We start from the raw sequence: 14846 nt of genomic DNA on the forward strand, positions 1-14846 counted from the left end.
GCTTTTTACTTTTTGACTAGGATCACAATATCCCTCATTATCCAAGGTTCCCGAAACTTGCCATACTTATCCTTCATCCTCACAGGAACATGCCGGTCCTGAATTCTAATCAACTGACTTTAGAAAGACTCCCACATGTCAGATGTTGATTTACCCTCAAACAGCCACCCCCAACCTAAATTCTTCAGTTCCTGCATAAGTCCCTGATCTGAATGGCATCCTTCTTCACTGTACGATTCCATGAATCTCAGTTTGACAGATGTCTTGAGTGGCTACATTTTAATCTCAAAATCCAATGAGTTAGGTCAGTGTGAATCAAAATATTTTTATTCCAGTTCAAAAAATGAAATGTGACTCTAACTGCTGGTGATAAAATGTGCTCAAAGAACAACGAAGAACAAAGAAAAGTACAGCACAGGAACAGGCCCTTCTGCCCTCCAAGCCTGCGCCGACCATGCTGCCCGTCTAAACTAAAATCTTCTACACTTCCAGGATCCGTATCCCTCTATTCCCATCTATTCATGTATTTGTCAAGATGCCCCTTAAACGTCACTATCGTCCCTGCTTCCACCAGCTCCTCCGGCAGCGAGTTCCAGGTGCCCACTACCCTCTGTGTAAAAATATTTGCCTCGCACATCTCCTCTAAACCTTGCCCCTCGCACCTTAAACCTATACTCCCTAGTAATTGACCCCTCTACCCTGGGAAAAAGTCTCTGACTATCCACTCTGTCTATGCCCCTCATAATTTTGTAGACCTCTTTCAGGTCGTCCCTCAACCTTCTTCATTCCAGTGAGAACAAACCAAGTTTATTCAACCTCTCCTCATAGCTAATGCCCACCATACCAGGCAACATCCTGATAAATCTCTTCTGCACCCTCTCTAAAGCCTCCACATCCTCCTGGTAGTGTGGCGACCAGAATTGAACACTATACTCCAAGTGTGGCCTAACTAAGGTTCTATACAGCTGCAACATGACTTACCAATTTTTATACTCAATGCCCCGGCATATGAAGGCAAGCATGCCGTATGCCTTCTTGACTACCTTCTCCACCTGGGTTGCCCCTTTCAGTGACCTGTGGACCTGTACACCAAGATATCTCTGACTGTCAATACTCTTGAGGGTTCTACCATTCACTGTATATCCCCTACCTGTATTAGACCTTCCAAAATGCATCGTCTCACATTTGTCCGAATTAAACTCCATCTGCCATCTTGCCGCCTAAGTCTCCAAACGTTCTAAATCCTGCTGTATCCTCTGACAGTCCTCATCGCTATCCGCAATTATACCAACCTTTGTGTCGTCCGCAAACTTACTAATCAGACGAGTTACATTTTCCTCCAAATCATTTATATATACTACGAGTAGCAAAGGTCCCAGCACTGATCCCTGTGGAACACCACTAGTCACAGCCCTCCAATCAGAAAAGCACCCTTCCACTGCTACTCTCTGCCTTCTATGACCTAGCCAGTTCTGTATCCATCTTGCCAGCTCACCTCTGATCCCGTGTGACTTTACCTTTTGTACCAGTCTGCCACGAGGGACCTTGTCAAAGGCCTTACTGGAGTCCATATAGACAGCATCCACTGCCCTACCTGCATCAATCATCTTTGTGACCTCCTCGAAAAACTCTATCAAGTTAGTGAGACACAACCTCCCCTTCACAAAACCGTCTGCCTCTTGCTAATACGACCCCTTGCTTCCAAATGGGAGTAGATCCTGTCTCGAAGAATTCTCTCCAGTAATTTCCCTACCACTGATGTAAGGCTCACCGGCCTGTAGTTCCCTGGATTATCCTTGCTACCCTTCTTAAACAAAGGAACAACATTGGCTATTCTCCTGTCCGGGACATCACCTAAAGACAGTGAGGATCCAAAGATTTCTGTCAAGGCCTCAGCAATTTCCTCTCTTGCCTCCTTCAGTATTCTGGGGTAGATCCCATCAGACCCTGGGGACTTATCTACCTTAATATTTTTCAAGATGCCCAAAACCTCGTCTTTTTGGATCTCAATGTGACCCAGGCTATCTACACACCCTTCGCCAGATTCAACATCCACCAATTTCTTCTCTTTGGTGAATACTGATGCAAAGTATTCATTTAGTACCTCGCCCATTTCCTCTGGCTCCACACATAGATTCCCTCCCCTGTCCTTCAGTGGGCCAACCCTTTCCCTGGCTACCCTCTTGCTTTTTATGTACGTGTAAAAAGCCTTGGGATTTTCCTTAACCCTATTTGCCAATGACTTTTCGTGACCCCTTTCAGCTCTCCTGACTCCTTGCTTAAGTTCCTTCCTACTTTCCTTATATTCCACACAGGCTTCGTCTGTTCCCAGCCTTCTAGCCCTGACAAATGCCTCCTTTTTCTTTTTGACGAGGCCTACAATATCCCTCGTTATCCAAGGATCACGAAATTTGCCATATTTATCCTTCTTCCTCACAGGAATGATAGTTCGCCACACTGACTTAGAATGTTCCAGGTTTGATAATGATCATCGCTGAATTAGTTGATCTTAGATAGGGTGGTGGTAGTAGTAATGCTGCAATTAATCTCAACCCCTTGAAGAAAGGATGGTCAATATCAGCAATTATTTTTGCTCTTGATTGTTAATCAGTTGGCCAATGTTAGAAAAGTATGCTGTGTGAATATTGGGCGTGGATTTGAGCAAGCTTGGCTAACCCTGTCCTCTCCTTTGGTGGGGATACTTGAGAAGTACCACTAACTATGAAACTTTATTGCAAATATGGATTAGGAAATTCAGTTTGAGAATGAGGAACTCCATCTGAGACAATTTCCGATCTTAAAGAAAATTTGTTCCTTCCCCTCAAGTTGTTCCCAAAATTTGGAACTGTGTTCATTAATCCACCCCATGTGTACTGTCAGTATATATAGTTGACTCTTAAATGCCCTCTGCAATGGCCTAGCAAGCCACTCAGTTGTAAGAAATCACGATAAAAAAGTTGCAGTTCAAGAAGGGAGTCAGCTACAGGAGCAGTGTCTCAAATCCAGTTGTCCAAAAACCGGACATTTTAATAAGTTTCCATGCATCAATTTTAGTTGTCATTAGCTGAGTAAAACAACTTATCAGGCCAATTCGGACAGGTGCTTTGGCATGGTGGTGAGCTGGACTAGGTTTCTGCTTCATGCGCCATTTTTTACCCCCACTCCAAGTGGTCCAAGCAACTCTTGACCCCACCCAATCCGGCTTACATACCTGTACTTTGAATTCAGCACAGCCTTGTTATTTAATTTTAAAAAACATCCGTTCCCTATTGTATATATTTTTCAGACTTTAACAAAAATAAACTAATCACTTGATTTCACGTGTCTCCTACTAATTAAGTTAAAGTTCCAATATTCCTTCCTCCAAAAACATTAAGATCTAAAATCTGACATGGACTCAATCCTGATTTAGAGACGTTGCACCTATACCCCCACCACAAATATAATTAGAGATGGGCAATAAATGCCAGCCTTACATGAACAAAATGTTTTAAAGTAGTGGCATAGGTAGGTCTCATCTTGCCAATGTGTTTGCCTTGGGTAAGTAGGGGGATTTATAGTTTCTCCCTCTATTGGATGCGGCATATCCCTTGTACTACAGAATGCAGCTGAAGATTTGCCTTGGATTGATGGCTTAACAATCCTTTAATTTGGAATATTTGTTGGTGAAGATTGTATCATGGTGACCAATGCTCAGGCTTGGCAGGGGAGTTGGAATAAGAACCTGAGATACAGAGATTGTAAGCACTATTAACAGTTGTTTCACTGAAGGTTTTTCCAAGACCATCCTTTCTTTAATGGTTGTATTAAGCTGTGCCATGGCAGAATTCCTACATTGTTCCCATTGCAGGTGATCTTGTTCTTCTGTCATGCACAAATCTCTCTCACCCTTCAGAAGAACAATAATGTTATTGTGTTTTTGTTAAATTGATTGGAAAATACTGTTAATTTGTAGCACTGCATTTACAGAATATTGTTAAATGCTGTAGTTCTACTCCTGTGTTACTCATGAGTGGCAGGAGAAGTTAATTGAACGGGTTGCGTTCTATCAAAAGCTTTGATGTTTTGATGTAGCTTGTACTGGTGCCTCGATCAACAAAATTTGTTTCAGACTGACAGCCAGAGAGCCGTTGATGTCCTCACATGCATTTTGTGTGGTTGTAACTAAATTGTGTAACTCCCTTTTTCATAACATGGTGAATATACTTGTGATAAAAATGGAAGATTTAAAATGCACAGTGAGGCTTTGGCATGCTAATTTTAGGATTTATTTGTAAAGCGCCAATTGTGGGGAGTGGAACAGGTTTTTTGATTTTATTTTTTTATAAATTTAGTGTACCCAATTAATTTTTTTCCAATTAAGGGGCAATTTAGCGTGTTCAATCCACCTACCTTGCATATCTTTGGGTTGTGAGGGTGAAACCCACGCAAACACGGGGAGAATGTGCAAACTCCACATGGACAGTGACCCAGAGCCAGGATCGAACCTGGGACCCCGGCACCGTGAAACTGTAGTGCTACCACTGCACCACCGTGCTGCCCCTCCCCTTTAAGCACTTTCAGCTCGAGAGCTATTTACAGAACCAAAGCCAGACTTCATTCTGTCCCAACAGATATCTCCGACGTCACAGCACCCTGTAACCCAATTGCAACAAAGTGATTTTTACACATGGTATGCCACTCAGCTGTTGTTCAGTTTAAAATTGTGAAATCCAAAGTCCAAGTGTTCCAACTTGTATGTCAGCCTGTGCTGCGGGTGTCCATTTTAATTGTTGATATCCCAAGGGTGAAAGTACAGTTGCTAACCTGATGCACAACATAGGCATGATACAAACCTGGAAAATCTTTTTTTATTAAACTTTTTTTTTATAAAGTTAATTTAAGGGGCAATTTAGCGTGACCAATCCACCTGCCCTGCGCATCTGTGTTTTGTGGGGGTGAGACCCACGCAGACACAGGGAGAATGTACAAACTTCACATGGACACTAACCCGGGGCCGAGATCGAACCTGGTCCTCGGCACCATGCTAACCACTGCGCCACCGTACCACCTGGAAAATCTTAATTCACAACCACAACAAATATAAATTTGCAATTTGCTTTTATTCATATTTTTACTGACACTAACTTTGCCATTTTCTGGACATGGTCTTCATCAGATGCATTTTGTGTTTCAATATTTTCACTGACCTCTGTTCAAATCAGTCCATGGGCTAGGGAAAATAATCAAAGTTGAATAATTCTATGATTTTAGCAGCAACTAATTTAATTGTCTTCCCTGTGCTTCTGCCGCAGCTGTTGTACCGGAGCAGGATGTTGTTGAAGCTCCTGCGGTGTTGAACGAGGAACATACGCACCAGGAAATAAAAGGGCAGAAAATACTGGCAACACCAGCTGTACGTAGACTCGCCATGGAGAACAATGTAGGTTTTGAGACAATTTCTTGATGGTCTGGTCTTTGTTTGTCTAACATTCTCCCATTATCAGCCACTAAAAAGCTAATTCACATCTGTGTCTGCAATAAAAAGACACACTTGTTTTTGAAAGGTATTCCTGTTTCTAGGAAACGACGAAAAGAAAAGTTTTTGATTTAAGGTTGTATATTAAGCATACAATGTTGTTTGCTGTCAGTGCTCTTCTTTGTAGAAGAAAAATGACCCTATGGAAATATGTTAGCTTATTGCAAATGTTGCCATGGAGCTGAAAGATTTGAAATGCTGCAGTGTCAGTGTTTGAGAAGATACCGCACTTAGAACAGATCCAAACAATAGTGTTTAGGTTCTTATTCAAAGAGTCCGGTTTATCTGATTTTTGTTTGAGGTGTTTTTGTACTGTAATCAAGGTGATTTACAGGTTATCATTGTTCACTTACAGTTCTCGCTGCCATTAAATCTCCTGGCTTCATTTAGATTCCATTGAATGTTGACGGTTTCTTGGTGTTTCATTGCAGCCTGAGTTGTGGTTCAGCCTCGCTTCGTTAGCACAGAAAATTCTGGAAACATACATCAAGTCGGTCACAATCTCTAAAGGAAATGATATTGCAGCTGTGTACTCTTCTCATGTAGAATACACACCCTAAATGGCATAGAATCGTAGAGGAGTACAACATTCGGCCCATCAAACCGTTGCCTTTTAAAGAACTATTCCATTAGACCCATTTCCCCACCCTTACCCCATATCTGGGCAATTCTTTCTCCTTTCAGAATTTATCCAATTCAATTTGAAGGTTGCTCTTGAATTTCTAACCACCACCCTATCAAGCAGTCCATTCCAAATCTTACCCACTCTTTGCTTTATGTCGCCTCTGCTTCTTTGGTCAATCATTTCAAATCTGTGCCCTCTGGTTATTGATCCTCCAGCTATTGAGAACTTTTTCAAGATTTTATACATCTCTATCAAATTTCTTATTAACCTTCTCTGCTCTAGGGTGAATTACGTCACCTTCTCCGGTCTATCGATATAGCTTTAGTTTCTGTACACATATAACCATTTGAGTAAATCTTTTCTGCACCTCTCAACGCCTTCACGGGTGCCCAGAATTGAATATAATACTCCAGTTGGGCCAAACTACAGTTTTATGTAGATTTAGATAACTTCTTGGATCTTGTACTCCTTGGCTCTATAAAGCCTGGGATCCCAAATGCTTTGTTAACCTGTCCTGCACACTCAAAGATTTGTGCACAAACTGCTCAAAATGTCTGTCTTTACACTCATCCTCTTTAAAGTTATATTGTTTCTCCTCATTCTTCCCACCAAAGTTTATCACCTCACACATTGCAGTGTTGATTTCTATCTGTCAATATATTCACCCTGCTATCAGGGCAGGTCAAAGGCGAGGAATTCTATGGTGAGTAACTCGCCTCCTGATCCCCCAAAGCCTGTCCACCATCTGCAAGACACAAGTCATGAGTGCAATGCAATACTCTCCACTTGCTGGATGAGTGCAGCTCCAACAACACTCGAGAAGCTCAACACCATCCAGGACGAAGCAGTCCTCTTCATTGCTCCCCCTTCCACAAACATTCAAACCCTCCACCACCGACGAACAGTGACATCTGTGTGTACCATCTACAAGATGCACGGCAGTAACTCCCCAAGGTTCCTTAGACAACACCTTCCAAACCCACGACCACTTCCATCTAGAAAGACAAGAGCAGCAGATGCCTGGGAATCCCACCACCTGGAGGTTCCCCTTCAAGTGACTCACCACCCTGACTTGGAAATATATCGCCGCTCCTTCACTGTCACTGGGGCAACATCCTGGAACCCCCTCCCTAACAGCACTGTGGGTGTACCTACACACAAGGACTGCAGCGGTTCAGGGAAAGGCAATAAATGCTGGCTGAACCAGTGATGCCTTCATCATAGATTACATACATAGATTACATAGAACATACAGTGCAGAAGGAGGCCATTCGGCCCATCGAGTCTGCACCGACCCACATTAATCCCTCACTTCCACCTTATCCCCGCAACCCAATAACCCCTCCCAACCCTTATGGACACTACGGGTAATTTAGCATGGCCAATCCACCTAACCTGCACGTCTTTGGACTGTATCATCCTGTAAATGAATTTTTAAAAAAAATTACACCAGCCTGCCTTGTGTTCTATTGAAGTCTGTTACTATCTTTGTTTTTGTCTAATCATGGCCCTTTGTCTTATTTAAATGCAACATCATCCAAAATAACACATCTACTTTTTCACATCGACTGAGATGGCATTCAGCTCTACCTCACTTCACTGTTGCTAAATTGTTAAACTGCTGGTCCGACATCCATACTGCACAAGCAGATGTTTCCTGCAACTGAAACCATCATCTTCGGTCCCCGGTACAAACTCCATTTCCTAGTTATCAACACCACCCCGCTCTGGCAACTGACCAAGAATAAATCAGTCTGGGGCAGCACGGTGGGGCAGTGGTTAGAACTGCTGCCTCATGGCACCGAGATCCCAGGTTCGATCCCAGCCCTGGGTCACTGTCCGTGTGGAGTTTGCACATTCTCCCCGTGTTTGCGTGGGTTTCTCCCCAACAACCCACAAAAAGTGCAGGGTGGGTGGATTGGCCAAATTGTCCTTTAATTGGAAAAAATGAATTGGGTACTCTAAATTTATACTTTAAAAAAAAGAATAAATCAGCCTGACTGTTTATAACCTAGTTGTTGTATTTGACTCCGAGATGAACTTCTGAACATATTTCCATGCCACCACTAAGATTACCTATTTCCACCTCTGTACCATCACCCAATTCCACTCCTGTCTCAGCAAATTTGTGGCTGAAGCCCTCATCCATGTCTTTGCTACCTCGTGACTTTACTATTCCAGGACACTTTTGGCTGGCTTCTCACATTCTGTCAATTTGAAGTCCTCCAAAACTCTGCTATCCGTGCCCTTAGTCACACCATGTTAGGCCTATCACTCCATGTGCTCCCTGACCTACGTTGGCTCCTGGCCAAGCAACGATTGATTTTAACATTTTCGACCTTGCTTTCAAATCCCTCCATGTCTTCGTCCATCCCTATCTCTGCAACGTCCTCCAATTCCGCAGCCCTTTAAGATATCTGTCCTCAAATGCAAGTCTCATGAGTCGCCCAATTTGAATTGCTCCATCATTGGTGACTTTCAGCTGTCTATGCTCTAAGCTGTGGAATGCCCTTTTATAGCCTCCACCTCATTACCCTTCTACCGTTTTCCTCTTTTTTAAAATAAATATTTTTATTTTCCATTTTCTTCAGAATTTACACCCCACCAACAAACAGTAAATGGTAACGAATACAATGTCAATCCCTTTCCGGGTCTCCTTCCCCCTTGCCCGGTCCCAGGAAAACCAAGCCATCTCCTTAGCACACAACCCCGCAATAAGTCCCAAGGAACCATCATTGCAAATGAAAGTCCCCTCTCTTCCCTTGTCCAAATATATACAACGTCGACTCATTTAGTACATACACCAACACGCAGTGAAAAAAATAAAGTTACATGAGGCGACATCGGTGCACGACCATTTCTCAATTCTGCCACAGTCCTTCTGCCTTCACAAACTCTTCCGCTGTCCCAAAATAAAAGTCCTTGGATTTGTAGGTCACCCTCAACTTAGATGGATAATACTATGTCGCATTGCACCTTACTGATGTACAGCGCCTTCTTCACCTGGCTGAAGGCAGCCCGCCTCCTCGCCTGCTCCACCGTAAAGTCCTGGTATATGCGTATACCAGCTCCAGCCCACTGCACCACCCGCTTCTGCTTTGCCCAGCACAGGACTTTCTCCTTCACGCTATATCTACGGAAACACGGAGTTACTACTCTTGGCAGCTCAATCGCCTTTGGTATAGGCCTCCATGACCAATGAGCCCGATCCAGTTCATATCGGGAGGGATCGCCGTTTCTCTCTCCTCTCTCTCTCTCTCTCTCTCTCTCTCTCTCTCTCTTCCCCCGCCCCCCCAAAAAATAGCTCTTTCCCCCCCCCCCCCCACAACTGCTTCACCATCATCGTGGCAAAATACTCTGTCGGCCTCGGGCCTTCCACCCCTTAGGGCAGACCCACAATCCTCGGATTCTGTCGCCTGGATCTGTTTTCCAGGTCTTCCATTTTGTCTCGCAGACCCTTGTTGGTCTCTATCACCCTTCGCAACTCCTTCCCCATCGAGGTGAGTTGATCACTGTGCTGCGATAATGCCTCTTCCAATTATGCTCGCTTCGGCAGCACATATATTAAAATTGGAACGATACAGAGAAGATTAGCATGGCCTCTGCGCAAGGATGACACGCAGATTCGTGAAGCGTTCCATATTTTTGTTCTATGACTCCTTGGGTCATGAGTTCTCCAGTACCATTAGGAGTCCACCTCTGCCTTAGTGGAGCCTCTGTCAAATTGAAAGTCACACTCTAATCTGTATTCACAGCTCATGGTTCAGCCTCCACTAAACCACAGGGAGACCAAACAAAGACTGGGCAGCAGCTTTGCTGTACATCCACATCTATCCATAAGGATGATCCAGACTTAGGATCAGCACGGCAGCATGGTAGCATTGTGGATAGCACAATTGCTTCACAGCTCCAGGGTCCCAGGTTCGATTCCAGCTTGGGTCACTGTCTGTGCGGAGTCTGCACATCCTCCCCGTGTGTGCGTGGGTTTCCTCCGGGTGCTCCGGTTTCCTCCCACAGTCCAAAGATGTGCAGGTTAGGTGGATTGGCCATGATAACTCGCCCTTAGTGTCCAAAATTGCCCTTAGTGTTGGGTGGGGTTACTGGGTTATGGGGATAGGGTGGAGCTGTTGACCTTGGGTAGGGTGCTCTTTCCAAGAGCCGGTGCAGACTCGATGGGCCCTTCTACACTGTAAATTCTATGATAATCTATGAATTCTTTCAGTGTCTCACCTTGCTCCTGCACCTCTGCCGTTGCGCTTGATACCGCCGCCCTCACCGGGGCAATCGCCTCCTCCACCAGCCCTTTCAATACCACCCCCATCTCCTTCATTGCTTTGTATTTTGTGAACTGTTTTTCAAGTTCCACAGCCATCACCTTGGTCATTTCTTCTGCTGTGAGCAATGCGGTCTCCCCTGATGCTCCAGCCTCTGCTTTCCTTACAGTTCCTGCGCTGACTTTTTCGCTCCCCGACGGACTTCCGTTAACTCCCTTTTTCACGGCCGTTTTTCTCCCAAACTTAGACATTTCTCCTCCCTGTGCCTTCTTACAGCCTTTTCAGCCTTCGTTGCCCCTGGGACCGGACGTTAAAACTCTGAAATTCCTATTCCCTAGCGGGAGCCTTCCAGTGTGCGGCTGCCTCCCGCCTGCCGTCGCCGGAAGTCCCACCGTTTTCCTCTTTTAACACCTACCCCTTTTGCCCAAGTATTGTCTTACATAACTCTGTGTCCAATTTTGTTTTCAAACACTCCTGTGTAGCACCTTGAGATGTTTTCTTTTGTTGAAAGTGCTATATAAATATAAGTAGTTGTTGTTTACTGTTTACTACTTCCAGGTTTTGTCATCAGCAAATTATGCCCTGTATCCTTAGCCATTAATATCATAAACACCAGTGGTCCTTGTACTAAACCTTAACTCTAATCTGAGAAACATCCATTCACAAGGATTTAAGAGCAAATTGCTTTTGATTAACTTGATTGGGTTTTCATGATGGGTTACAGGAGACGGTGGAAGAGACCAATGCAGTTGATCTTTTGTTTTCCATCCCTTAGCCAGTTTTATTTCCATACTTTTCTTTTCTTTCAAAAAAAAATAAATTTAGAGTACCCAATCCCTTTTTTCCAATTAAGGTGCAATTTGGCGTGGCCAATCCACCTACCCTGCACATTTTTGGGTGATAGGGGTGAGACCCACACAGACACGGGGAGAATGTGCAAACTCCACATGGACAGTGACCCGGGGCCGGGATTGAACCCGGGGCCTCGGTGCCATGAGGCAGCAATGCTAACCACTGCACCATCGTGCCGCCCCCGTTTTGTTTCCATGCTTACAATGCCCGAACTATCTCATAGGCTTCAATTTTCATATCAAGCCTAATATATGGCAATTTATCAAGCACCTATCCAAAGTCTATATAAAAAAAGATCAACTACATTGGTCTCTTCCACCGTCTCCTGTAACCCATCATGAAAACCCAATCAAGTTAATCAAAAGCAATTTGCTCTTAAATCCTTGTTGGTTTTCCTTTCTTTTTCCAAGTGGCTGTTATTTTTTTTTCTCTCAAAGCTTCTCCACGAGCAAAGTTAAAATAACTGGCCTGTAGTTGCTAGATTTATCCCTCCTTGTGCATAAAATTTACAGTCCTCCAATTCTTGGCGCCACCCGTGTATCCAGGAAAGATTGGAGAATTATGGCCAGCACCTCTGCAATTTCTATCCTTACTTTCCTGGAATGCATGGGATGGAGCAACATCAAACTTGTGTCCCTCCTCTCTGTGACAGCAACTGTTAGAACACCACCGACTAATCATACAGCTTAATCACAAATATTTAATACAGTATCTTCTTTAATCAGATAAAGCTGAGTGAAGTGGTTGGGACTGGAAAAGATGAACGAATCCTCAAAGAAGATATACTAAACTACTTGGCTAAACAAACCGGGGCTATTTTGCCGCTATCACCTGAGATAAGTCCGCCTCCACCGGAACCGATTCTATCTAAGCCTAAAGGGATACCATCTGTTTCTAAACCAATAGCTCCAACTTTGGAGTTTACTGAAAAAGATAGAACTGAACCAGTTAAAGGTACCACGTTTGTGAATATTTCAAATTTTACATAAAGTTTAATTATGATTTTTTAAAAGTGAATGATCTCGATTGGTGCAGTGACACAATACATTGGAATACTAGTTTACTATGTCACAAAATGCACAAAGTGAATAAGTATCCACAATTATCTGTATGGGGACTTCTCAATCTCAACCCTGCTAATACTCAAAAGCCACAATTGACAATTTGCTTGTGAGTTTCTTCTCCTTCCCATTTCTTCTGGGTAGAAAGGTTAGAAGGTAATCTGCCACAAGCTGCTGTGGCAAGTTTACAAGCAGCCAGTTCCAGAACAATGAGGTATTCTCTCTGCAGAGTAGTGGGCGGGCAAAGGCAAATTGTTAGAACATGAAGGGCAGAAGATGCAAGGTACTTTCAAAGATCCTGTTTAACTGAAGACCACAGTCCATGTAAATCAACCTCGGCCCTGAAAATTTGCAAATGTGCCAGTTATGTAAAGTTTTTTTCAAGTAAACCTATAATGTATGAAGAACTAAGTTAGTAGAATTATCTAATTTTTTAAATATTCTGTATATGAATATCTGCAAAGCATAATAGTTTGGACACTTTTTGACCACAGGGATCCAGAAGGCTATGGTAAAAACCATGTCCGCTGCTCTGAAAATTCCTCATTTTGGCTACAATGAAGAAGTGAATTTAACCCGTCTTGTGAAGCTACGGAAAGAGCTCAAAGCTGTGACTGAAGAACGCGGGATCAAGCTCTCTTACATGCCATTCTTTCTAAAGGTGGGAAGAACAAAAATAATTTTGAACTTTGATTTTTTTTTGGTCAAACTGAAAATAACATGTTAAACTTTTTCAAAAATGTCATTTAAATTGGATGTTGCAGAGTTGTGTTTTAATCCACAGTGTGCGACAATTTAATGAAAGTCTTCTGTCATTACTGCTGAATAGCCACAAGATGCACTTAATTTGGCAAAGATAGGTCTTATTTTTCTTTTGGTTTCATGATATTTGCTTTTACTTTTTTATTTCTGTTATCTATCTGCTTTCAATCCATCCATCAAGAGTTGCTGCTCCTACATATGCTTGCTAGCTGTATATATTGCCTGAGGCATTGCCTACGGTTGAGAATATGGTTAGGTCGCCACAGCAATTTACAATGATAAACTTTGACAGTAAACCATGATCAACATATCCCCTTTAATAGCATGAGCAATTTCACATAAGATTTCAAACTTTGTCAATTCTAATATGGTTAAAGAGTAAAGTTATTAGTAATAATGTTTGTGCTGTCTGCACAGAGATACTTCAGTCAAACTGTTTAAACCCTTATAGTGATGAGTGAATTGGGGCAGCTGACTTTTCTTTAGGCCTTTAATGGGCAAAAATGAAAATGAAAGGAGCGACCTTATGAAGTACGAACCATTTCATTTATCTTTTTCCTAAAAATAACTGGTTTGTAAAATTTAAGGAAGTGTAATGATTTTTTTTTTAATGCTTGATTTCAATAGGCAGCATCATTGGGTTTGCTACGGCATCCTATCCTAAATGCTTCATTGGATGAGAACTGCCAGTTTATAACTTATAAGGTAAGGTAATTATATAACTGCAGCACATGAAATTTAAAAATGATTATTAAGAAGAACAGTAGGTTTATTTTGTTTATTCAGAAGCCTTAAATAGTTTCAGTGATTACTGAATATAAATGATTACTGCTATTACATCTATTACTCAGTGGATTAATATCACAAGATTTGGTTCAGAACAAAAAATATGTATCTAAAGAAACTGGAATTTCCTCTGAACAACATCTGCTGAATTAAATTCCAGGCTCACATCTGTACGTACTTTTTCAATATGTTCCTTGTATTGCCTTGTTACACAAAGGAACAGTTACTTGTAAGTGTAGAACAACAATGGGAAACAATTCAAAGGTTCAGTACTGTACTTCGTCAACTTCATCTGTATTCAGATATGCGGCATTCACAGAGAAGAAGAAATTGTGATTATAATTTTTGAATCAGATAACATATCCCTTAAATAATTAATCTAACCAGGCCCTGTTGATGTGTTTTCTTTTAAAGTTAATGATTAAATAAACATTCAGAAATAGTTTTGTATCCATAGCTACTCTGTTTAACTTTTGCTGAATGGTCTATTGCTAGTACCTGATCCACTGTACATCCTTGAAATTGAATGTGTATGTAAATATCTTGAAATCTGATTAGAAAGATACAGCTAGTTATATTCAACTACTTCTAATGTCAGAATGTTGCATAGTTCAAAATTGTGTGTTTAACATTCTCGTTAAGTTGTGTTGTGCGAAATCAATGAGTTTACACTAGAATTCCATTCCTGCACATGCAGTACTTTTCTTTGTTTAGCTTTTTACTAATCATTTTATTTTAAATGCACTACTCTGTGTATCTGTGTCACCATCTGTACAGGTTGAGAAGGTGTCTTGTTCATGCTTATGAATTAAGAGTATACCTATGCGGGCTTCCAATGGCGGCCATGGTGTGAATGGTCGCATATTTGATAGCTCCCGCTTGTGGTGGTGTTTTTGGACCTTTCCCCGATTAAGGGGTGGATACTTTAGTGGAAAAAAGTGCAGGACTGGTGGAGAAGACTTTGTTCC

General features: G+C 42.4%; 1 protein-coding gene, 1 long non-coding RNA gene and 1 other non-coding gene across 3 annotated transcripts in view; 2 read left to right on the plus strand and 1 right to left on the minus strand.

The window, feature by feature from the left end:
- The window catches only part of dbt (dihydrolipoamide branched chain transacylase E2), a 52294-nt gene that overhangs the window by 25301 nt on the left and 12147 nt on the right, over positions 1–14846 (plus strand). The window contains exons 5-8 of the mRNA XM_072511382.1: positions 5295–5422; positions 11995–12223; positions 12825–12991; positions 13720–13797. Of these exons, the coding sequence (XP_072367483.1) occupies positions 5295–5422; positions 11995–12223; positions 12825–12991; positions 13720–13797 (602 nt within the window). The remainder of the gene's footprint in view (positions 1–5294; positions 5423–11994; positions 12224–12824; positions 12992–13719; positions 13798–14846) is intronic.
- The window catches only part of LOC140426514 (uncharacterized), a 64628-nt gene continuing 55179 nt past the window's right edge, over positions 5398–14846 (minus strand). The window contains exons 4-5 of the long non-coding RNA XR_011948218.1: positions 5872–5991; positions 5398–5514 (exon numbers count right to left, since the gene is read on the minus strand). This is a non-coding gene — a long non-coding RNA (uncharacterized lncRNA). The remainder of the gene's footprint in view (positions 5515–5871; positions 5992–14846) is intronic.
- Positions 9684–9790, plus strand: LOC140427517 (U6 spliceosomal RNA). The gene has a single exon (XR_011948539.1). It is a non-coding gene; the product is annotated as a U6 spliceosomal RNA (small nuclear RNA).

This window comes from Scyliorhinus torazame, chromosome 7, assembly GCF_047496885.1.
Source record: "Scyliorhinus torazame isolate Kashiwa2021f chromosome 7, sScyTor2.1, whole genome shotgun sequence".
NCBI lineage: Eukaryota > Metazoa > Chordata > Chondrichthyes > Carcharhiniformes > Scyliorhinidae > Scyliorhinus > Scyliorhinus torazame.